This window comes from Leptinotarsa decemlineata, unplaced genomic scaffold (genome assembly GCF_025532065.1).
Source record: "Leptinotarsa decemlineata unplaced genomic scaffold, Ldec_3_MD MMD2_P_RNA_scaffold_7, whole genome shotgun sequence".
Classification (NCBI taxonomy): Eukaryota; Metazoa; Arthropoda; class Insecta; order Coleoptera; family Chrysomelidae; genus Leptinotarsa; species Leptinotarsa decemlineata.
The window spans coordinates 2,387,094-2,413,572 of NW_027412534.1; the positions used below are offsets into that span (position 1 = coordinate 2,387,094).

The 26,479-nt window shown below is 34.3% G+C and overlaps 1 protein-coding gene across 1 annotated transcript in view; it reads left to right on the top strand.

The window, feature by feature from the left end:
• Positions 1 to 26,479, top strand: part of LOC111516184 (5-hydroxytryptamine receptor) — a 616,569-nt gene that overhangs the window by 567,355 nt on the left and 22,735 nt on the right. The window contains exon 5 of the mRNA XM_074170181.1: positions 6,397 to 6,958. Within this exon, the coding sequence (XP_074026282.1) occupies positions 6,397 to 6,905 (509 nt within the window). The 3' untranslated portion in view covers positions 6,906 to 6,958. The remainder of the gene's footprint in view (positions 1 to 6,396; positions 6,959 to 26,479) is intronic.

Genomic DNA, 26,479 nt, shown 5'->3' on the forward strand with positions numbered 1-26,479 from the left:
AAAGGCTAATGAAGAATTTTCTGTGATTTTTAAAGATGCTCAAGATATATGCAAGAGAGAGGGTATCTCTATAGACATCCCTCGTACAACATCACGGCAGACGTGCAGAGAAAATGTAGAAAATGATGGTCCTGAATCTTACTATCGCAGGTCCCTTTGTTGACCACTTCATCAGCCAGCTTACTGAGCGCTTTATCTCCCACAAGGATGTTCTAACATCTTTTGATGTTTTCACAAACTCAAAAATGGAAAATAAAACTACTCAGGTGTCATGTGAAATACTTTTCAAGATGTACCAAAGTGATTTATTGTCGTACATCCAAGGACCAGCTGAACTGTATGCCGAAATTAAAATATGGCACCAGAGATTAGTTGCAGTCAACCAACTTCGAGAAGAGACCCATAAACAGTCAAAGCCGACCAAGCATCTACAAAAAAAGATATCTGGAATTGAAGCATTGCAGTCGTGTAACAGGTATATGTTTCCGACTGTCTTCAAGCTCTTACAGATTCTAGCAACATTGCCGGTCACTTCGTGCACTGCAGAACGGTCTTTTTCTACACTCCGCTACTTAAAGGACTATTTGAGAAACTCTAGCAAAGAAGCAAGACTGAATGGTCTAGCTTTGCTGTATATTCACAAGGACGTTAGTGTAAGTTGTGAGGAAGTGTTAAACGAACTCTCTAAAAAACCAAGAAAGCTAAACTTCAAGCTGTAAGATACGATTTTTTACTTCATATACCAATGTGTTTATTCTGAAGTTGAAAGTACAAAACATATTTGTTTATTGTCCCTAAAAAATAAAAAAATTGTTTTATTTTGCCCTACTATTCTAAAAACGTTTTCATGATAAACAACGAACAGTAAAAACAGTATATTAAAGGTATTTCCGTTACTCACAATTAAAAAGTGTTGGAGTAAACTGACTTTTGTGAAGTTACGGCCAGTACTTTTAGATAGCCTGAATCAGCAATATTGAACACGTATTTTTCAAAAATTTCTCGGCGGGCGGACCCCCGGATCCCCCACCTAACTGCGAGATATTCCCCAGACCCCACGGAAAGGCCCTGGCTTTCTGCCTGACCCCCCCCAAGGCAAAATCCTGGGCACGCCACAGCGTGCACTACACGCTGAGGAAATCTTTCATGGTAAATTCGTCTTGCAGCATTCGAGTTTACGTGAGCCATTCCATAACAGATATGCATAGGTATCTGCCATTTCACTGTTAGTAAATTGAACCATGTTTTACAAAAATGGCTCAAGAAATAACCACTAAACACAGTTTTTATAACAATTATAAATTGAAAGCACATAAAGTTGATAACAATTGTCAAGTTGTATATTGAATGCTGCAATCGTTTTCCAAGGCAACCTTTGATTATTATTCATGGTATATTCAGAAGAGTGCGAAATTCAATGATGCGGTGGCTAGACGGTTGTATTGAAGCCGAAGGAGGCCATTTCCAACACCTAATTTAGTGCAATTGGTTAGTGTAGATATCAATGTTATTTAATATTTGTTGTTACATAATTAGTAAGGAAAAATTGTAAAAATAATAATTTCCAAAAGAAACATTTAATTCCCCATAGTATTCCTTGTGAGGTCCAGGGATATGCAATTAAGTCGACTTTTTTGCTTAAAAACTAAGCAAGATACGAAAAAAATTCAAGAAACAAAAAATTTGTATTTCTAATTGCTCAATCCAAAGGAATGATAAAAATTTCACAAAAGTCAGTGTCATATATTTATAAGTAAAAAATATTCGTTCAAATCCCGCTCGAGATGCCACTGGACTCGATGAATTGAATCACGTTTGGGCTAAATCAGCTCCTTGCTGTTATAAATACTATTGCCGAATTACAACAAAATTAGGTGAAGGATATTTAAGATATTTCACGAATAACTTTTTTTCATTTTTATTTCAACACCCTGTATCTTGAGAACGAAGGATTTGAGGTCCCATGTTTATATGAAACTTTCGTCTCAAAATTACCTAAAGAATCGTCTGTTAAATTTATGATACAAACTCAATTAACACCCTGTATATCAAGCTAAGAACGTTTCAATTATCTGGAAGGTGAAAGCACCAATCATATAATCATAATACATGAATCCAGAACTTCATACGTAACATAATTTTCTAAGATCTGACACTCTACTAGGGAACGCAAGTGGAGACGTCTTCTTTAGAGAAGGTGAATGTCAAAATATTTGGAGAAATGCTTCAAACAATTATTGATACCACTCTGCCGGGCTCGCTTCACTAAAACATCTGGTCAGACTGGAGTCCAAACAGCGTGGATCCCTTTCAGAAGGGATGCATCTCATAATTAGCATTATTCGTTGCGCTCAAAAATACTCGAAGGTATAACTATGGCACCTTCGGAAACCGGAGGCAAAAGGTCAACCATTTGATTTACATAGATGACCTCAAACTTTATGTATCTCCATCAATTTTTGAGGGTGGAAGCATCTCGCATTGTCTGAATGCCGGAGAGACGTATACTTAATTAGGGTCGGAACAACACCACTCACAAGAGGTAACAGTAGTAAAGAACTCTTTCCGCGACAAGTATCACCACAAACTTCGAAAGTTGTGGTCATTGGAACTGTCAGAAAACAAAACTTGCTGCAACAAATATGCTTACAAATCCAATATAACTACTAGTTTGAAGTAAAAAAATAGACTCCAATGGAGCTGTATCAAATCTCCGTCAAGACCCGTGAAATGGTAAACCTCCACAAGAGTTTGCAGCCCGAATTGCCAGTTGAACTTTGCTAGAAAAAAGGGCCGCCGTGGAGTTTGGAGGAGAGTCTACGTGACAGAATAGTACTGGACTTTGGGTACTTTCTCTCGGGGCAGCTGCGCGAGTAGCTGATGAACTAGGTTTAATTGTCGGCACTGAACGAGGTGATCACAACTTTATTACCGATTTGAAACTCGTTCAGCAAAAGGCCTATATGAAAGCTGCAGAGATCCCGTCACTCTTGTGGCAACACATGGATGAGTCAATGCATGGGATCTCCTTCAAATAGATTGAAGACTTTAGCTTCTCAAAGTGACTGACCTTCACTTTCCTCGAGTCGAGTGGGCTGAAGTCAAAAATTGAGTAGTTAATCATGGCCTGCCAGAATGGTGTCTTCAACGCTTTGGTCTATCGCAGTCACATGATTGATATAGATGTTCCTGGCACAAGGTGCAGGACCTGCCGCGAAACTCCTGAGACCTTCACACACTTGTCCAGCATATGCGGTCTCAGGCCATATCCATCGACATAACCACTTTTACAGTATTGAAGAGAGACCGGCGTTGCCCTATGTTCCGAGGGATATTAAATTCTTTGTGGAGAACGAGAAGTGCCAACTTTATTGAAACTTTTCGTTTCCTATCCTCAAGCCCATATAAGTAAATGAGCCTGATGTAGTCCTTCTCGACCACTCTTTCTGTTTTCGGAAGATCCTCAGTTCGTTTCACATGATGATGAAGAAGTAGAAGGACAAAACTTCAGTCCCCAAAACTTAGTCTCCTCTAAAATATATCCCTGTCGAATATCTAATACTTATCACAAAGTGCATTTCTCTGTTTATTTTTGTGTTTATTTTGCTTCAAGATAATTTTTTAACGAAAATTCGTACTTATACAAAAATTTCAAATATTTTGTGGTCATTAATTTTCAATAATTGTTTCTAGATGATTCAGACTTGCCACATTTTATTTCATTCCATTTTCAAAAACATCACCTGACGATTTGATCTCCACAAACTTTATTTGAAAAATATATCATAACATGTTTCGCTAAAACATTAGCTTTTTCAAGTGATTTATACTTCAAGTTGTTCTTAACATCAATAATTATATACTACAGTTAACCATAATTGAGAATACCTCCAAAAAATTACCTGAACTTAACGTACCTGTTCAATTATGATCACCTGAAGCATGGTACCTAACATCTTCATCAATAATAATTCTTTCTCGGTTTTCAAGAAAACAAGTTCAATAATGGTGATTTATTCAAATCTAGTCGGTCATCCATTAGAATGTTTGAATTTTGAAGTTTATTAATTTCCATTGCTTCCAAATGATTCAATTCCAAACCTTTATTTTCTATGTGCAAAATTTCGAACTCTTCGTTGATGATATGACATATGATGTTCCTGGATTCGATTCCTAAATGTCCTGCCAGTTTGACCAATATACACCTTAGGGCACTTTCCACACTTTGATTTATATGCTCCTGATTTCTCGAGTTTGGATGTTTTGTCTTCATTATTTTTAACTACCTTTCCCAACGTATTACTTGTTCTATATGCAATTTTAATATCTCGTTTCCTCAAAAATGAAGCCACTTTTTCCGTCAGTTGTCCAAAATACGTTAAAACTCTATAATTTTGATTATCTATCTCATCAATAGGAAAAACTTCTCGAATCGCTTTTGCGTAGACTTTCTTGGCAAGTATTTTGTTTATTAGTTCGGCTTTAAACCCATTATTAACCATAATTTGCTTAATGATATTAAGCTCATCCTCAAAATTATCTATTGAAAGAAGAACATTGACTAATCTGTGAATCGTGCTATTATAAGCTGCTAATTTGTGTCGATGAGTATGGGTAGAATCGTAATGTATAGTAATATCCGTATAGGTCAGTTTGTGATAAATTGAAAAATCATGTTTGTTGTTCATTCTACTAATTGTTAGGTCAAAGAAATAGATTAAGTTATCTGCTTCTATTTCGAAAGTGAATTTAATGTTTTCATGAATTTTGTTAATATCCCTATGAAAAGTATCTAATTGCCTCTTAGTACCTGTAAAGCATACCAAAACGTCAACCACATATCTATGCCAATACAAGAAATTCTTAATCCAAGGCTGTTTAAAAATTGACTTCTCTAAATTATCCATGAAAATTTAACAACACTATTTACTCCTCCTCAGAAGGTTTGATTATGGGAAATCCATTAAGCCCCTTACTTGCAGAAATATTCATGGATAATCTTGAGGAGTCGATCTTTAAACATCCTTTGATTAGGAATTTCTTGTATTGGCATAGATATGTGGATGCGTTTCAGTATGTTTTACATTACAGGTATTTAGAGGCAATTAGATACTTTTCATAGGGATATTAACAAAATTCAGAAAAACATAAAATTCAGTATTGAAATAGAAGCTGACAACTCAATCAGTTTCTTGAACCAAACAAGTAGTAGAATGAACAACAAACATGATTTTTCAATTCATCACAAGCCGTCCTATACGAATATTACTATACATTACGATTCTACCCATCCATATCAACACAAAGTAGCAGCTTATAATAGCATGATTCACAGATTAGTCAATGTTGCTCTTTCAAGAGATAATTTCGATAAAGAACTTGATATCATCAAGCAAATTGCGGTTAATAATGGGTTTAAAGCCGAATTTATTAACAAAATACTACGCAAAAGCGATTCGAGACGTTTTCCTATTGATAAGGTAGATAATGAAAATCATAGAGCTTTGACGTATTTTGGACAACCAACGGAAAAAATGGCTTCATTTTTGAGGAAACGAGATATTAAAATTGCATATAGAACAAGTAATACGTTGGGAAAGTTAGTTGAAAATGATAAAGACAAAACATTCAAATTCGAGAAATCAGGAGTATATAAATTAAAGTGTGGAACGTGCCCTAAGATGTATATTGGTCAAACTGGCAGGACATTTCGAAATCGAATCCAGGAACATCATACGAGCTATATAAATAAGAAAACAAATTCAACATATTCAAATCATTTTCTAGAAGAGGGTCATATCTTCAACGAAGAGTTCGAAATTTGGCACATAGAAAATGAAGGTTTGAAACTGAATCATTTAGAAGCAATGGAAATTAATAAACTTAAAAATTCAAATGTTCAACTTGATTCGAATAGATCACCATTATTGAATTTGTTTTCTTGAAAACAAATGAAGTTTGTGGAGATCAAATCGTCAGGTGAAGTTTTTGAAATTACTATGGATCTTCATCAAGTAACGGCCGAATCAATCAGAAAAAGAAAAAAATATATTTCATTCCAGTTTGACACACAACGAAATTGAAAATTCAATGAATTCTACTACATTTCATCTTCTGTAGTTTTTCTCAGAAGAGAATTGATTTTAAGAATTCAAATTGGAATAACATGACAGATGAAATTTTAACAATCAAATTCGATATTCAAAATAATTGTTTGAAGGTGGTTGACAATGTTTCGACATTATTCCATTGCGACAAATATACCGCAATGAAATGTGACTTTATTCAAAAAAAGAATAATGTGGATCTTCAGGTGACCGATAATTTACTATGAAATTCAACATTTATCGTATTCAAAGTCATGGAATTTGGAATAACATTATTATTATTTCACAGGTGGTATAGCTGCAGCGGTAGTTACAGTAATAGGCCGCCCCCTACCCACAATATCAGAAACCACCACTGCGTTCACAAACGTCTCTTCAAACAGCAGTCCAGAGAAAACCTCTTGCGCCAACGGCCTGGAAGCTGATCTACCAACGACGACAGACTGCAGTGTAACGTATCAACCGCAACACTACCCAATAAAACGGAAAGCTAAGGACGGCATGGACTCCAAACGAGAACGAAAAGCCGCGAAAACTCTTGCGATAATCACTGGTGCGTTCGTGCTGTGCTGGTTACCTTTTTTCATAATGGCAGTGCTGTTGCCAATCAACCCGAACTTGTTTGATAAATACTTAATATCGATTTGTTTGTGGTTGGGATATTTCAATTCGATGCTCAATCCGCTCATATATACAATTTTCAGTCCCGAATTTCGGCATGCATTCAAGAAGATTCTGTGCGGCAGAAATTATGCTAGGAGAAGAAACAGACATTTTGGTGTGAAAAATTTCCAATGATGGAGGCAGAGTGGTCGCTTACCTTCGGATAGCGAACCACCAGTAGCAGCAAGGTAAATATTGAAAATAATTTATAAGCATTGTTATGTAAAAGAAGGGCATTGGTAACATATTGATTAGATTGCAGTAGAGCTACATATATATTCCGGATGGGAACAGAGGAATTGCCTGAGTTCTGGTAAAAATATGCTTCAAATGCTCCCACCGACGTCACTACCCTACTATTCAAATGACTGATATATTCTGCTCGTTTTCAAGTTAGGTTAGATTCAAAGTGAGTAGGTCTATTCAATCCTCCACCGCAACCCACAAGGGTTTATTGTAGTTCTCACCTGTTCACACTCGACCAAATAAACCCAGCTTCTTAAGGAAGCCGATGAGTTTGTATGGTGAGTAGTCTTTCAGGTCAGATGGTAAGAGTACGGCTCTGCCGAACTCTAAAAACCTGGCTCGGTCCCCAGCAGGGCAGGCACAAAGTATATGCTCTGCTGTTTCATCGATATTGAGGTATTTCTTATTAGTCAGTGAGCTACGCTTAAGACTGGCAGTGAACAAATATAAAGAAATTCCTCAGAAAATCCCCACTGGATGATAGCAGAATACACGCAATACCCTCAAAAGGTTAATGATTGGGCAGGGATTGTAGGAAACCATTGTCCTTTTTTTATTGAGGACAACTTGAATAGCGATAATTATTTGGCACTACTTCAAAATGATGTCATGATCCAGGAAATCCTCAAGTTTCAGCGAAAAAGAGTGGAGCACCAAGCTAATGTTCGGCAATACCTCGATACAACATGTCCCAATCGGTGGATAGGGAGGCGAGGATCTTTCATCATTAGATTTCTTTTTATGGTGATATGTAAAGAGCAATGTGTGAAAAACCAAATCTTCAGATTTGAATTACTTGAAAGAACGAATAACGCTTGCGATTAGGTCGGTCACGCCTGATATGTTAAATAATGTTAGAAGGCAGTTTTATTTGCGAAAAGGAAGTTGCCAAGACGTTTGCCGTGAACATTTTAAACATCTACTTTGTTAACATCAATATTTCTCTTTAGTTGAATTGAAGGGGTTATATTTTTAGGAGTGATTAATTTTTGGGAAAGGAAGTTTTTGGCTTTCTACTACTCCATCTTGATACAAAAAAAGGATGAGGGAATCTTCCGAAGAAAGGAAGGAAGTAATCAATTTGAAAATAAGTGACTCTATACATGGATGTGTAGGTCATGCGAAGACGTAACTTTCAGACACAAACTGAAAGAAAGTCCTCCTGAAACATCTACTTTCATATAAACATTGAATTACACGAAAAAAAATCTTTCGAATTTGTATACCAGTGAGGATGGCAGTGTTCCATGTAAGTGCAATTTGTTACCATTCATTTAAAGTAGAACTCTTGTGAATGATATTTGATTTTTATTCCAAACGAATGTTTGAAATACAAATAGAGTAGAGAAAAGTATCTTCTGTATAATTCAGTGCTCATATAGAAGTATTTGTTTCGGGGCTGTAGTAAGTAGTAGTTAAGATGTATTAGTAGTCACTGCTGTTTGTGACAGCTATCTTGACGATACAGAAAAGTGACCTAAATTATCGGCACCAGCATGACGACGAAGACATATTGTTGTAACTGTATTTTTTTTAATAAATTAGTTATACAACAAATAAGGAATCTGTTTCAGTATGAATATTCTGTTCGGTATAATACTACGTGGAGCAGTCGGAGAAGAACTACTGAGCTGAAAGACAGTCTATATATATACAGGGTGTAACTGAATAAGTGTAAAACATTTGAGGAGGTGATTCCTCATCGAAAAAAGATAGACTCTTTCATATATAGCCCTGAAAAAGTTACAATATTGAAATTAACCTGACGTTTTGTACTACCAAAAGACACTCAGCCAGAAATTCATTTGGTTTACCCCATGGTTGTAAGGGGTGGAAAACGTAACCTCTAAAATTCATTTCCAATGTAACTTTTTGTCTTATTATTTGTTTACCATTTAAAAATTTATTTCCGAAAGCCTGTTTTATTCTAAACAAAAAATTACTCTTGGGTTTTTTGCCCAAAATGAACCAGTTCGCAGCAAAAAATTATTTTACGAACAACTACAGAGATACATCGTCATAATAGCAAACTGGATTTATTGTTATTTTGCAGTTAGTACCTGCATTAAACGAATAAAGGGTAATAAACAAAACTAATTTATTACTAACAAAACACACAACATCTAGGAATCAAAGTAAATGTTCAATATGTCTACCTTCAGACATTACGCATGCGTCTAGACGTCGGCGCATTGAACCACGTATTCGCTGAAATATTTCTGGAGTCTCTCTGATTACCCTGCACGAATTGATGATGCGGTTTCTTAAGTGCTCTACATCGCGAAGAGGAGTACGATAAATCAAATGCTGTAAATGGTCCCGAATAGAGAAATCGAGAGGATTGAGATCCAGGGATCGAGCGGGCCAGTTCTGTGGTTCTCCTTGATCTATCCACTGATTTGCATATGTTTCAGTTAGATGCTGACGTGCTATTTGACTGAAATGGGCGAGAGCCCCATCATGACGCCCAAAGGAACTTCCTCCAGCAGTACTGAATGCACAATAGCGTGAGGGTTTTCATCAGCCCATATGTGGTAATCATGAAAATTATTAATCTTGTCCCGAGAAAAACTACATTCGTCTGTGACTTATATCGTCTTCAGAGTTGTTCCTTTAAAATTCGAAATACCGTCATATGATAAACATTTAGCTGGAAAGCAATCTTTCTAGTACTGGTAGTAGGTTGTTCTTCAATCAAATTAAGTACTGCTTCCTCAAGCTGTGGTGTTCGTACTTCTCGATGGCGACCACAACCGTGCGTTCTTTTGACGAATGAAGTCGAGCAAATATTCTATGTGAAGGATGCTGCCGTTGAGGATACATTTCAACATAACTTCTAGAAGCTTCTAACTCAATTCCCTGCGACAGACCGTAAACGTAATGCATATCAACCATTTCCCCATTTGTGTATGTCATTTTAATAACAAGTGAATTATTGAAGTAATAAATTAAGAACAGAACAACAACACACAATTAGTATTAATTCAATTCCAAAAATTCACAAACTGACAGCGTCATACCAATTTAATTGTCACTATAGCTAATAGCGATCTACTAGATAGATTAGTTTCGTATTTTCGTATTCATGACGATGTTTCTCTGTAGTTGTTGGTAAAATAATTTTTTGCTGCGAACTGGTTTATTTTGGGCAAAAAACCCAAGAGACATTTTTTGTTTAGAATGAAACAGGCTATCGAAAATAAATGTTTAAATGGTAAACAAATGATAAGACAAAAAGTTACATTGTAAATAAATTTTAGGGGTTGCGTTTTCCACCCTTTACAACCATGGGGTAAACCAAATGAATTCCTGGCTAAGTGTCTTTTTGGTAGTACAAAACGTCAGGTTGATTTCAATATTGTAACTTTTTTAGTGCATGTGAAAAAAATTGTTATACACGTTTTATATACCCCCTTTAAGGGGCTGTATCTTAACAAGGAATGCTCCAATGAAATTTCTTTATATAAAAGATCCTATCTTTTTTTCAATGAGGAATTACCTCCTTAAATGTTTTACACTTATTTAGTTACACCCTGTATATCAATCTTGTACGGTTGTAAATAAAAGGAAACATTGGGGGCTGAATACCAGAGCAAATGAAATGTGAGGGAAACCTCAGTGAAAATTTCAAAAAATGTTACCAGGATTTTGAAACTTATCTGGTAGCAACTAAGAGAGACATCAAAGTGTCATAATAAGACCAGTACCAAGAAATTGGTTCAAAGTTGTAAATATAACACTGAAGAGGATAGTATATTAATTGACAGAATCATTCTAGCACAAGCGCAAAAAAAATTGTTGAACATTGATAGCATCATCTTAGAAAGAGCTGTGGAACTTTGTAGAAATGCCAAAGTATTGAAACGACAAATAGATTCAGTCAGGAATAGATATGGTTTAAGAGCAAGCAAGGTAGATGAGGTGAAATCTAGGCGAAAATCTGAGAATATGAAAGAAAATGTAAGGAAGAATCTGTGTAAAAAATGTAATGGCCTACATTGATATGCTGAATGTGTGTATGGCTGGAAACTTTGAAAATAGAGGTGAAAGCTCTCAAAGGGAAAATATAAGAACCACAAAAGAAGTTGTCAAGAGAGAAAAAGGCGAAGATGATTTTGAATTTGACAGTTTGTTTGTGGACAGATTGAGAAATTTAGGTGAGATTAAAACCAAAAATAAAATGGTATGGACTGAAAATTTTGTAGTGCATGATAAAAACATAAAATTTAAGATAGGTTCTGAGGTGAATGTATTGCCAAAAAAAGTTCTGAATGTTTCATGCACATGTAGTGAATGTCATAAATTAGAGAAATGTGCTACAGTATTGGAAGCATATGGTGGTACAAAGCTAACACCCAAGGGAAAATTTAAACTTCAATGTTTATGGTCGAATAAATCTTTTGAATTGGAATTTTCAGTAGTAGATTTGAATATTAAACCAATAGTAGGTTTACCAGCATGTTATGATTTAGGTTTGATCAAAAAGTCAGAAAGTGTTGATGTCAGCCAGGAGACAAGAGATAAAGAAAAAATAATTGCTTGCTCAAAATAGTGCAAAATAGCGTACAAAATTTTTCTGGTACTCGTCCAATTCAATTTTTTTTCTACCACGACGATATACTTTTGGAGCTTGCACAATCCCAGTCACCTTTTTTTCACGTACAATGCGTTCAATGGCGACACAGATATTACCGTTAAAAATGAACACTGGGCTACAGCTTTCACTGTACGGAGTGTATTTTTTTTAATTTTCGTACACTCTACAGATAATCTTTTTTTCTTCTAACGACATAAACTTCCGCTTTCTTTGTACATTACTTGGACCTGCCACGGCATCCATCTTAATACTATAAAAATAATAAAATTCAATGATATTATTCAGCTATTTGTCAGATGTTTACTTACCTCAAGTTGATGTACTTCGAAAAACACTTTATTGTGATATTTTCGCTAGAACAGTTTATCAAATCCGCAACATGTGTTTCGCTGCACAGTAGCTTTTTCAAGCGTGTTCATTAACAAACTGAATTCTACATACATTGTGATTTATATATACTTTTTAAAATTTTACTATCTACCTAGAAACTAATAATATTCTAGGAAGTAATTAATAGCAGTTATACCTGAGTTTGACGAACATTTATACCTGAGTTATGACTAGGTCAACTAATTATGTCACAATAATGTGATGAACATCTATGATTATGTATTTTGAAAAACAAGTATCGGCCAACTCTATCTTATATTTTAAAGTTAATAAATATAACAATCTATTTAATAAATATAATAAAATATATTTAATAAATACAAAACAAAGTCACCTTCACAAGAAACAGAACACACTACGCCTATGCAGATAATGAAAAAACCGAACGACTAGTTATGGCATTTTAAGGGCGCAAATATAATAGACCTGCGAAGTGTTGATCAGTTTACCGATGTTTCAAAGTATTTAACGAACTGTTTCACCTATTCGCTCGTACATCATATCGATATGCAGAAGCTATCTTGTTACAGAGGTCAAATATTATGGTATCATCTTACTTTTCAATTATTTACAATGCAATGCATAGACAATAAAAATGACTTCACGCACTAAGAATTCAGTTCTTACATTTAACATTGTTGCCGTTAGCTCTCAGTTCAATTTGTATATGAGTTACCTTCAACTGAAAATTGTCAGACATAGCTGGTATCAACTCTATACCAAAATGTGTAGATCATGCAAAGAAGTAACTTTCAGGAACAGAATTGATTCCTTCATCATGTAGCAATCCTGTGAAATGTTGTCTGATTCAATTCCATGACAAATGTTTGGAATACAAACTGAATGGAGAGAAGTGTTAATTTCTTGTGATCGATGGCTTCCTTCTTTTCCTCGTAAGATTCCCACATTTCTTGTTCACATGAAATCACTTTATTCAATTGCATGGAATATAGAATATTTTTTAATCGTGTCAGGAATCACACGTTAAAAGGTAAGACCTCGTTAGTCGCTAGCTCGCATAAGTTTCTCAACTTCTGAGAGTTGTCGTTCGGCTGAATAACGAAAAAACAGATTTTAAACAAACAGACAGATATAAATATTTTAACTCTGTTTGCTATATATGAGAGTTCGACGAATAGCTCAACCAAACATATGTTCTATTTATGACTGGCGCCAATGTATTTGGTTGCATTACACATTTCATTCATCACTTTAGAACAAGCACGAAATGACACTTGCTTATTATATCTTCTCTTGTCTATCTATACGACATATATTTTGTCATATTCAACCATTGAGACAAGTCCCAATGAAGCTTTCATAATAATTGATGATCATTTATATTTCAATACATTTCAGTTTGTATGATGAAAGGTATACCTTAGATACTGAGTTTACTTTCTTCTTGATAATCCAATCCATAGAATCAGTCGGTAAGAGTTGAGGAGAAAAAAATTAATTTTGAAAGAAGGATGGATCTAATTACATCAAAGAAATTACATTATCGACTAACGTATAGCCGGACGATGAGATCTGACTTTTGACCTTCGCGTGAGGCGAATTGAGTTCCATTCCATTTCATCGAAGTAATATGTTGGGTGTAATTATCCATGAGACGCTCATAAAACTGAATTTCATCAAGGCTAGAGTACAAATAGAACAGATTATTTTCAACGTCGGTGAGTTTCACCTCCCAGGGCTTTTCCCATCTCCATCTCATTATTGTCATTATCTTTGTTCTCGCAGAATAAAGAGTGTTCGGTTATCCATTTGTTTGATAAAGACGGTCGTATGAAAATATCAATGCAAAGCGCTTTGAGCCATTGAATACCACACCAAACACAAATGGTAGAAAGTATTATTTTTCTCGCTCAGAAATATCATTCAGTAGTAACACTGAATAGATCATGTGATCTTTCATTTAGATGATGTTTCAAATAAATAGTAAACAAGCATGAATATGATAATTTGTAATACTATTGATTGAATATTATTGAAGTTTTTTCCCAACACCAAACCGTTATTTCAACACCTCGATACGTGTTTCGACCACCAAGTCATCATCTTCAAGAAGAAGATTGAACTAAGTATACATACAATATTATTCTCATATATACCAGGGATATCTCTTCTAGGTACCTGCTTCATGAACGTTTTAAATTATTTACGGAAAAAAAGATTTGTTAAATGAAATAAAATTCACTTCATTCAAAGAAATAAAAGTGTCATATATGCACGACAAAATATTTTGTTGATGCAAGTAAAAAGAATTCTTGACCCTAACTATTTCTTCAAGCATACGTTCATTGTATCAAACAAATATTTCATTAAAACAATCTCATCCATTAGTTATTTCAATTCAAAGAAGATTGAATTAAAGTAATATTTTTTCTAATTGATAGCGAGAATGATTTAGAGTAATTCGAATATTCTATTGAACAAACAAAATTTAAAGATGGGTGAAATAGTGGATCTGATTGAAATTATCAAATGTATTTTCTATTTGAGTAAAAGTTATGTTGAAGAAACATAATATATCTGCAGGATGATGGAGAACTGTGCTTGTTTTGATAATGGGAAAATTTCCACTAAAGTTATAATTTTGTTGAACAAATAATGAATACTAGTTGAACGAACAATGTTTATACCTCATTGTGAGTATCTTTCTGATAGAGTAAAGCATTTCTAAAGTTCAAAATAAGTATGAATAAAGATGTACCAAATGAAATAAAGTTACAAATCAAAATCCTTCCCTCTTGTTTGAATTTGGTTATTAGATACAATTAACCAAATATTATACTAATCTGAGTACCAGCATCTCGTTGGTAGTAATGTAGTTTCAGAAAAGGACTTTTCTCTTCTCTAAAACTACAATATGTTTTTTAAGTTTGTAGATAAAAAGCATTACGTATAGTTTTAGTATATTGAGAAAAGTACTTTTCGGTAGAATCAGAAATACAGTCAGTGATTGAATTTACATGAATCTACAATCAAAATAGATCAAGTTATTGAATAATTGTGAGAATATATTATAGTTTGTTCAACAACTCGATTTTTCAATACATGAAATACACTTTGTATCATTTTCTCAACTGGATTATTGATCTACTTACGTATCATGATTTCTTAATCAGCTGCTGATGGGAGTCTTGTGGATAATATTTCATATTCAATACTGATTATGTAAATGCCATGGAAAATTGTTCAACGTGAGAATGAGCAAAATATAAATAAAAATCGAGAAATTTTAGTACCAAATCTATTCAAACAATTAATACATTATGATAGACTTCTACAAATATTTAAATGAAAATATAAATTTTTCACAAATGTTTAATCCTAATATAAAACATTAACATATTTTATTATTTATTATTATTGGTGATATCTACTAAAAAACAATTAGAGTTGATTTCGAAACCTTTCACTGAAGTAATGATCTAAAATGAAAGAGAACAGAGATTAGTGATAGTCTACATTTCCGCAATAATACTATTGGATCAATTTCTACTAACTAGCTTAGATATTATCTCATAGAAATATAAAAATATAATTATTTTGTATTTTTTGTACAAATCCAATTTAATAAAAGGAGATACCCTTATTTTTTGATAATAGGAAAAAAACAATGACGTACTTCATCACAGAAAAATTTGATTAGAAATATGACTGTGATGACAAAATTTACCTAGGTCTCCAATCATAACTTTCAGGCCTTCAAATCTATTAAATTTAAAAATTCTAGCATTTAATTACTTAGGTATAGACCTGAATAATAATAAGTATCTACAGCAAATCGCAAAAATATATAGTTTCTTGAGAAAACTGAATATGTTTTTAATTGTAATGGTATACATATTCATTATTAAAGTTATGAATGAAAGATATACCTCTGTTATATATGATTCTTAATTTATTCCATAAATTGCTTCCTTGATTGAATATTTTTCTTTTGCCAATTGGGGGAGTCTTTTCTTTCATTTCTTCATCAGTGAGCCTTATAGCTATGTCTAAGGTTACATCATTTTCTGTCTGAAAAGTATGTGTTTTAAGTATATTATTATGAGATAAATAATATATGTATTTTTTTACCTTCAAAAATGCCAATCAGGTCATTTAATCCCAAGTTATTAAGAAATTCCTCCATGTCTAAAAATAAAAGAGATTATATTGCATGTTTTGAGTTCCTGCAGTTTTGTTGGATGTCATCATTTCTGTAAATATGTTACAAATAACTTTCCTTTTTCGGTATTACTGATTTTAATAAAGTAATACAAGAGAAAAATGTGATTATTTCACAATGTTCTTTGAAAGAAAAATCTTAAAAAGAGGTTCCTTCAAGGATTCAGTATATACTATCATGATGAAAATGAAATCATTGTTTACGGCACCATTCAATTATTTATGATGTAAGAAATTTAGAATCCGAACTAAAGGTACGCTGACTTAACTGTATTTACTCTGAAAATGTCCAATTCCTCCGTATCCAAAGATCAAAGGTCAACTAGGTACCCAGTGTATGCATACCTACCTACCTTTCAATGATAAAAATTTCACTCGACAACTTCTACTTTCTTAAAAACAGAATTGAAAACATGGAAGCTTTCCTTTAGTCATTACATTAAACAATAAGAACTTCAAGCCACTTTTATAGATAGCTGTCAAGAAAAATGTATGGGCACGTGCTTGAAAAAAACGATGTCCGTTTATCCTATACATGCTATTCATAATTATTTCAAAATATGGAATGAAAGAAAGTATATTATCAACATACCTGTGAAAACACTGAAAAACTTCAATCCACGTATAATCAAAAAGAAACTGTAAACCTCTTCGTCATTTCCTTGTAAAAAACCCAACACCCATTTTTAATTCTTATTCCATTCGTGATTAGTTTACGGTTCTTGCGAAAATGCAAATGGTGGCGACCGGCACTCTATTTCCTTAGAAGTATTTCAACTATATCATTTCTTTCAAAGAAACAATTTAATTTTTCAAACCAACAAATAATAAAAATATTGAAATGAAATTATCCAGTCTTGAAATTATTTCCAAAATTAGTTAAAGGTATTGATATGTATTGTTGAAGTGAAAATAAATATTCAGTTGATTCGATTATATATTAGTGTCAAAACAGCACCCCATAGTGTCAAACTGAATTGGAAAGTTTTCATTCAACAGACGTACTTTTGATTTGATGAAATTTTATTGTTTGACTCAACCGAATTATTTTGAGAACTCAATAAATGTTATTCTTGAAATGATCCACAATTCATTCGACTAAGTAAAAGACCTCTTGTATTGAAATATTAGAGAAATTAAAATGAGAATTTCATTTTGTCTCCGCAAAATTATCATCTAATCAATACAATACACACGTCGTTTGGAATGAATGATATTTAATCAAAGTGATGAAATAAATTAGACTAAATGAATTTCTTTGAAGTAACAAATCTTTTTTTTCCGTGGTGGCCTTATCTTATAGTCAGGTTAATCTGATTATTGAAATATTATTTCAACAAGCTATATAGTATACCATTAGGTATTGGTTCACCATCGTTATTCATAATATTTTGTGGATGCCTACGAGGAAATAGTGGAAAATCATAATATAGACCGATAATACATATTTCCGCTGATGATATTATACCAAGTAGTGATCATCAATGTATGTTTCTCTAGTTGTATTTTGAGCAATATCTACTTATTGTTTTAATAATATTTTAGGCAATAATTCGACAGAAGAAAAGTCGCTAGAAGAAAGATGTAAAAAACGCAAAAAAAAACATCAAATTGTGAGAGAAAACTGAATAAAAATACGGAAAAGAATACGTTACCTAATAGTGCAGGAAGAATAGTTGATTATTTCCGGATAGCTTTAACATATATAGAATGGATCGCAATTTTGAACGCACTTCCTTAACAATAGGTGGAGGTGTCCTTATTGGAGTACATGAAGACTTTATTTCTTCAGAAATTAATCTATCGGATTCTAACTTTCCCACGCTCGAACTGATTGATATAGTTGTTGTTAAAATAACCTATTCACATAAATATATTTTTCTGCTAAACGTTTACATACCTCCTCAGACTCCCCTAGCTGAGGTTGAACAATTCTTTGAAGCTCTGGAATTACTACACATATTAGATAATAGTGCAGTCCTTATTGTAGGAGATATTAATATTAGCGATTATGCTAACCATCTTAATCATGGTAAAACTAATAGGGAAATTACTATTCTCGATAACTTTTCAGAAATCCTTGACTCATCTCAAAATAACTTTGTATATAATAAACTCAATAGACTTCTTGACCTGATATTTTTTAATGGAGAGTGTCATGTGGAGAAATCAATGGATCCTTTCGTAGTCGAAGATCAGCATCATCCTGCCTTGGATATTACTTGTGTACTTGAAACGAAGGCTAACTACAAAAATAAACTGCATTTCTGTTTCCAGAATAATTATAATTTCAAAAGAGCCAACTATCCACAATTGTATAATCAAATATCTCATATTGACTGGACCTTCTTGGAAGTTCTTGATGACTCAGAAGATGCATCCACATATTTCTATGGAAAACTTTATATTGTTTTTGATCACTGCTGTCCCAAGTATACAGTTGAATCCAGAACCAAATATTCTCCTTGGTATAATAGAAACATTATTAGAGATTTGCAGGCTAAAAGCAGAAGCTGGCGCATATACAAGCGTGAGTGTAATCTGCAGGTCCTTGAAGATTTCAAACATTTTCGAGCAAAAATAAAGCATGATGTTGATGTGGCATATGAAAAATTGGTATGGGAAACTGAGGAAGAAATGCATATCAATCCCAACAGATTTTGGTCATTTATAAATAATAAACGAGGTAGCTCCAAAATATCACAAGTACTGAATTTTGAAGGTCAATTACTGGAGGGGCCCTCTAATATCGTAAATGGTTTTGCCAATCATTTCAAACAATTGTATACCGCTTCTTCCCCTTTTCAACCAAACTCTGATATTGATAATAATCACTTTCTTGATATATAAAGCTTCAGTGAAAACGAAGTATAAGAGGCACTAAGGTCGCTCAAACCTAAGAAGACCACTGTTCCAGATGACATTCCAGCTTTCATCATGAAAGATTGTGCACTTGTGCTTGCTCGTCCTCTATCTATATCAAATCTATATGTTACTTTATCTTTTTGTATGTCCAAAATATTATAGACAAAGAAAAATATCTATTGAAGTAAGATATAAGTAACACATAGCACACTTAAAATATGGAAGACCTGAAAAATCCATAATCCATAATATTTTGCATCGCAGTCCTTACATTCAATTTCGTAAATTCCAGACTTTTCCGAATTCTCGACTTTGTCTTTTGGACTTCCCAAAAGGCTCTGTAGTGTATGACTTGTTTCAAAAACCACTTTCATACCTAGTTCCTTGAAAATCTTACCAAAGTTCCTCGTATATTGGTGGTATGGATCTGAGATGTATTTATCTTGGTTTTTTTCCTTTCTGAAAGTCGAGATTTCATTCATTCTAAAGCTAAACTTCTTCTTCATTATTATGTCACCTAAAATATCCCTCGAGAAACCCTTAGTGACTGCTATTTCCTGTATTGTACGTTTTTCTTTTGTGAACCTATCATGTGTTAGAGGGTAAGTCAAAAGACGATGTACTAAAAAATTGAACCCAGCACGTTTGTGCTGTCAACAGTGCACAGTGATGTGAACTCTCAGGAATATACCTGTACGTGCTTGTTTATTTTCTAAATATATCGTATTCTAACCCTCCATACTAGCTCCTCATTACCAAAACGTCAAGAAATGGTAGTTGTCCCTTATTTTCTAACTCATACGTGAATTTTATTGATGGACAACTATTATTTGAAATGGAAACAAAGTCCTCAATATTCGATTTTTTTGTATCGAATATCGCGAAAATAATATCATCCACATACTTTAGCTAAATCCTAGGAAAATACTTCCGACTTTTCTTTGGTTTCCATTTCGAATCTGCTCATTCACAGGTGTGCCAGGTAGGGGGACAAGGGGTTTCCCATGTCCGTTCCTTCCTGTTGTTCATAAAAGCAACCCTCTACCTGAAACCGATTTTGTTTCATACACAAATTAGTAAGAGAAACGAATTCATCAATTTCGTTATTATTGAAATTATTGTTCTCCAGTAATTCCCTAAGATATTGCAAGGTCTAAATTTAGATAGGCATATTGTGAAATTAATTTTCATATAGCTGAACATTGTTTCATATACAGCTTTAACAGTTAAACATATATTATAAAATAATAGATAAGGAAAAATTGTAAAATTAATTTAGGTTGATATACCTGTATGGGTGGTACACCTGGATGGTTTAGCTATATGGTATGTCTATATAGCATAAATAGCGATAGCTTCGCGTTAGTTTCTAGTTCAATCTTCCTCTTTGATGATCACTTGGTGATCGAAACACGTGTCGAGGTGTTTAAAATAACGAGTTGGTGTTATGAAAAAACTCCAGTGATATTCAAAGATAGAGTTATTCGAAATAGGACCTTTGCCGCTATTCATAGAACTTATTTCACACTTTTCGATTTCCAAGCTTCCGAAGGTATCCATAAACCTGTTGCCATGTAGGTAGGTAGGTAGGTAGGTAGGTAGGTCTAAATCGAGTAGGTCTATTTGACCCCCCACCGCAACCCATAAGGGTTTATTGTGGCTCACACCTATTCACACTCGGCCAAATAAACTAACCTTCCCAGGAATCCATAACTCTTCTTGCCATTCAGGTGTTCAGTGTTTGTTTGGCAAAGCCTAAAGCAATGCCAATGACAGGTTCTGGTCCAATGAAGCCTGTTGCAGCACCCTTCTTTGCAAGAGAGTCAGCAGCTTCATTGCCTTCCAGACCAGTATGGCCAGGAATCCAGATCAACATCTGTTGAGTCTTCTTATCGAGGAGAGTCTTATTTGGCAATATGCTACCAATTTAGACGTTGCTCGGAAAGAGCCAAGAGCTTTCATCTCCGCTTGACTGCCCGAGAATATTTTCATTGACTTGTGAGTGAGGTTGAATTTATCCAATCTCTCCGCACATAATTCAATAGCGTAAATTTCCGCTTGAAATACAGCCGCATAAGTTCCTAGCCAGGTAGTGTTGCCATGTACTGGTCTCAATAATTTTAAATATATCTCACTTATTCTAGATTTCTCCGGTCTATGAAACCAAACATGCGAAACATCTTTCTTGTAGCGAGCTGATATAGTCCGTTTGGTTTGACCAACATATTTCTCATCACAACCCTCTCAGCTCATTTCCTGAATCTCGGACTTTTCTTTATCTAACGTACTCATTGATGTATTTGGGTTCATATGAAAGCACAATGAACTTTGAAATATCCTCTTTTCTAGCGATCGGTGCATTACGAAATACTTCCCCTTAATTCTTGAATTATGTTGGTCAAACCAAACGGACTATATTAGCTCGCTACAAGGAATATGTTTCACATGTTTGGTTTCATAGACCGGAAAAATCTAGTGTTGCTCCACATGTCATAGGGAATGACCACAGAATAAGTAAGGAATATTCCAAATTGTTGAGACCAGTACATGGAAATAGGTTCCTGAAATGTCTTCGAAAGTTTGTGAATCAAAAAGTGTGAAATGAGTTCGATGAATAGCGGCAGAGGTCCTATTTCAACCAGCCCTTCCTTTGGTCTCATACGTAATAATTCTCAATAGGAAACAAATAAATATGAAATATATATGGATCAATGAAGGGGATAACCACTAAGATAAAGAAAACTACATAGCAAATCAGAGCTATTGAAAAAACAGGTAGTTTAGCATAGGAACAATAACAAGTAGTGGTAAGGTACTACTAACCGACAGTATTTACGTACTATTATCAAGTATTATGTTACGAAATTTTTTTTTAATTAATTCGTTGCATCCATTCATTTTCAATTGAATATATTATTTATATCACGAACACCCTATAAAAATAGTCATTTCTTCATAACTTTTTTTTTCTATGCGACAAAAACTCTTGGGCTCGGTACTGATTCGAAACGACGTAAATTAGGTAGCGATTCCTGGAGAAAATCGTGAAGATATCTACTTAGTAAATGTTTTTTTTTAACTATCATTGATTGATTTCCGCAAAAGTGCGGATTCAAATTTCAAAAGCTGTTAGGGGTTGAATATTTGGTACATTTTTGGGTTATTTGGAAGCGAATTCAACCCTTGATTCAATCGAGTTTGGATTGAGAAGAGTAAATTGATTTCGAAACGTCTCCTTTAAAGGCAAAGCCAGTTTACAAAAACATATCAAACAAACTGTGAAAAACTACAAAGTATGCTCATGTATGATGTTTACATTAAAATTTACGATTTCACAAAACATTTAGCTAAGTGTAAAGTACGGAATATTAATAAATCCTTATGTCTGGTGACTATATCACTTACAGATGAAAGAATTCTGGTACTTACAAAAAAAAAAACGATGTAATACAAATACAATACAATACAAATGAAATGGTAAAGTGAAGAAAAACTTCGAAAACACTAAAGACTTTACAATTGATTTTTAAAGACCTGGAGTGACACATTAAACAAATCTAAGTTATTATGATATTGATTTCCAGCTTCAGAATACAAGGAATCGGACTGTTCAAAGCATAATTGGTATGGAAAAATGTACATGGAGAATGTCAGGATTTCTCGTATCTTTTTGTTTGATATGAAAAGTTATTAGTTGAAGTAGTTCTCGGCAGTTTATCTCACTATTATTTTGAAAAGGAAACTCAAGTTCATAGAAATTCTCCTATCTTCCTTTCATATTTGACTTGGTTGAAAGTTGACTGTACTTATATTCATTTCGTTGAATACTAAAGTGAAAAGCACGATTCCCTAAACATTTCTTTCGAACATTCTCAATCATATCGATATTTACATTACAGTATGGGTCCCACATAACCGAACAATATTCAAGAATGGATCTTACGGAAGCACAATATGAAATCTTCTTTGTTTCAATTGAAAAAACAGTAGAAATTTTCAACACAAAACTCAGAATTTTGAGACTTTTCGCCACAATTTATGATACTTGAAGATCAAAATTGTTTAAGCTATCAAATTCAACTCCCAGATCGTGAGTAAATTTTTTTAAGAGCTATATTATCCTCAAACATAAGAAATTCTGAATATTCAAAAACAAACTCTATGTCCTATATAAACCTCACATTTACTCAAGTATAGTTCAGAGTTGATGTCGTCATCTTGGCTCAAAGAAGCTCAAGGATACTATACTCGTACTTAGGAGAATTTGAACATATTTCATATCTCAAATGTGAAACAGTATCACCACGTTCGATAGCAATACTAATTACTGATTTTCAAAAAAAATAACAGGTTTTCAGTAACAATAATCTTTTTATTTCCAGAATGAACACTGAAGGGCTTACGATCAGTGTAGAGCATGAATTGATTACGAAATTGAACTATCAGAATTATTCTGCAAGGCATCCTCACTTTGTTCATTTCGAGGCGTATGAGCCAATGTTGATTTATTTCTTGAATCCAGTTTTCGTCTAAATATAGCCTTACAGTATTGGAGATCCCAATAATGGAGGCAAAATCACTCTATCTGAAGTTAAAATGTTGATAGCTACTAATCAGTGATGCCAACTACGACGTTAACCTCAATAACGTAATGTGAATAGATTTATCATGAAAAACAACACCGTTCGTTTATTAAGTTTTCATAAAAAATCTTACCTACGAAACTGGAAAGTGTGGTGAATGTGCTCGGCCAAGACTCGCCGAGCACACACTCTCTCATTGACGATAACTCTGGACATTCGCATATGACATGCATGACAGTTTCTTCTTCCTGTTGACACATCCTGCACAGAGGTGTGTCCACTAGCCCCATATTATGGAGGTGTTTCCTCAGTTTACAGTGAACAGTCAGAAATCCTACTGTTAAGCGTGTATTTTTACTGGTCATCACCAGATATTTCTTCGGCGCCAGCTTACCAGGGTCGTCAAGGGTGACCCTGGCGACCCTAGGATTAGGGATTGAGCATTGGTGTAACGTTTGGCTAGTTCCGCAATTGACATCAGGCCGTAGGTGCCACTGGGTCCTTAGTCCAGCCGCTTCCTTGGCTAAAGAGTCGGCAATGCGATCACCTTCACTCCTGTCGTGGCCTTTAATCCACCTAAAGATAATGTTATTTTCTACCGAGGCTTTGACTAAATCTTGGTGGCACTCTAGTGGTAGCCTTGAAGTAACACGTTGTCTGTTCAAGGCTACTAGTGCTTGTCTGCTATCAGTGCAGATTGTTATTGTTGTTACTTCTTTTGTGGCTATTGAGATTTGGAGTACACTCCACATCCTGAGCCTTTTTTGGTTTCTGAGCCGTCTGTGTATATGCGTATTGTATTTGTAGCATCTGACCCTGTGTTCTATTCCATTTGTATTCTGTAGGGTTTATTAAACACATACCTGAGTTCAATTTTCATCCTTGTTGTTCAAATCCATATCTTACGTATTGAAAAAAACTTCATTGTGAGAATCTCACTAAATAGTCTTACAAAAACGTGACACGTGTTTTGTTATACAAAAGCAACTTCAAGCGTGTCCCTACTAATCTAAATCTATACAGGCTGATTCACGGTGGATGGCACATTAGACGTTTCTGGTGAACCAGACAACGGATCACTTTGAAAATTTAATGGAGGGCATATTCGGACATTCTCTAGCCAACTAAAATATTTTCGACAATGCGGTGTTGCCGCTTCTATTAGAAAGCAGTAGCAACTTTGATTTTTCAAATAGAACACTCTATATATAATATTATTTTTGGAATCTCCAAAAATTGCCCGACAACTTTTCTTGATATTTCTCTATACCTATCTGTTACCATTTTCGAAATAAAAATTAATTTCAATTTTTTTCTTCGAAAATCATGACTTCTAAAAATGCCGATATCTTTTAGTTAAGAAGTACTATGATATCGAAATTTGGTTTGGAGTTAGGTGATACTTGGACACTTCCCACACGTTAGCCTAATCTCCGTTACTTCAATACAGGGTGGTAAAAAAATACAGTTTTTTCGTTTGCTTGAAAAAGTTGCTGAAATTTGATTATTTTAAATGGAACACCCTGTATATTATTGAAAATTCGGAAAGCTGCTGAAATTTGCTTTCTTCCTATGTACATCATACCTATACCTAACTAGTCAAGTTTCGGACTTATGAACATTCATTTGTGAAAATGTCCCTTCAGAATGGTATTTCCATTCGGTATTTGGTAAGAAGGCCATGATTACTATTTGACAGTAGCGTTGTGACATTCCCCTAATAATATCGACATTTTCGTGACTTCAGAAGTTGCAAATACCTTCAAAACGATGGAACAAAACTATTCAAACGAAGTTCTTATGAATTTGTTTATTATTTTTGGACAGTGTGACAAAATTATCAGCAGAACATGTAGAAAGTTCAATGAAATGTATCCGAATCTACCGCCAATGAACCTCAAGAAATTTATACGAATTCAGAACAATTTCAATGCATTTGGATCAACTTTAAAAGCACCAAGAAACTTGCCTCGACCCGTAACTTTCGAAGACAACCAGATTAATGTCTTAGCATATTTTCACGCATTTCCCGAGTCATCGATAAGAAGTGCTGAAGAAGATTTGGGTATAAAATATTCATCGGTTCAAAGAATCTTGCGAAGACATAAAATGCATGATTATAAATTCACCAAAATTCAAGCAATGAAGCCTCAAGATCCTCAACAGAGAGTAGAATTTTGTGAAATGTTGTTGACACGCATTCAAGAAGATCCACTTTTTTTAAATAAAATCATTTGGACTGATGAATCGAAATTTTCGAGAGAAGGGATTTTCAATAGAAAAAATCGTCATTATTGGTCCAGTGAAAATCCTCACGTCACAAAAGAAGCCGGATTTCAAGAAAAATTTAGTTTTAATGTCTTCTGCATGTTGATGGACAACAAATTGAGGTACGTGATATACGAGGAGTCATTAACATCCAGAAGCTACCTGAATATTTTGGAGAATACTGTAGACAGTTTCGTGGATAATCTGCCACTCGAAGATTATCGAAACTGTTGGTGCCAACTAGACGGAGCTCCTGCACATTGCACAAGAGAAGTGAGCGCAGAACTGGATAGACTATTTGACGATCGGTGGATGAGGCGCTTGGGACCATGGAATTGGCCAGCGAGATCACCCGATCTTAATCCATTATATTTTTATTTGTGGGTAATGTTTAAACAAAAAGTTTACAAAATACCCGTGCGTTCAAGAGATGAATTGTTAGAAAGGATCGCCCAAACATTTGAAGATTTGGATCCCAATGAAATCAGATCTGCCACCACGAAAGCAGTCAACACCCGCATTTTAAAGTGCTTGGAAGTGAACGGCCAGCGATTCGAACATATTTTGAAATATTCCAC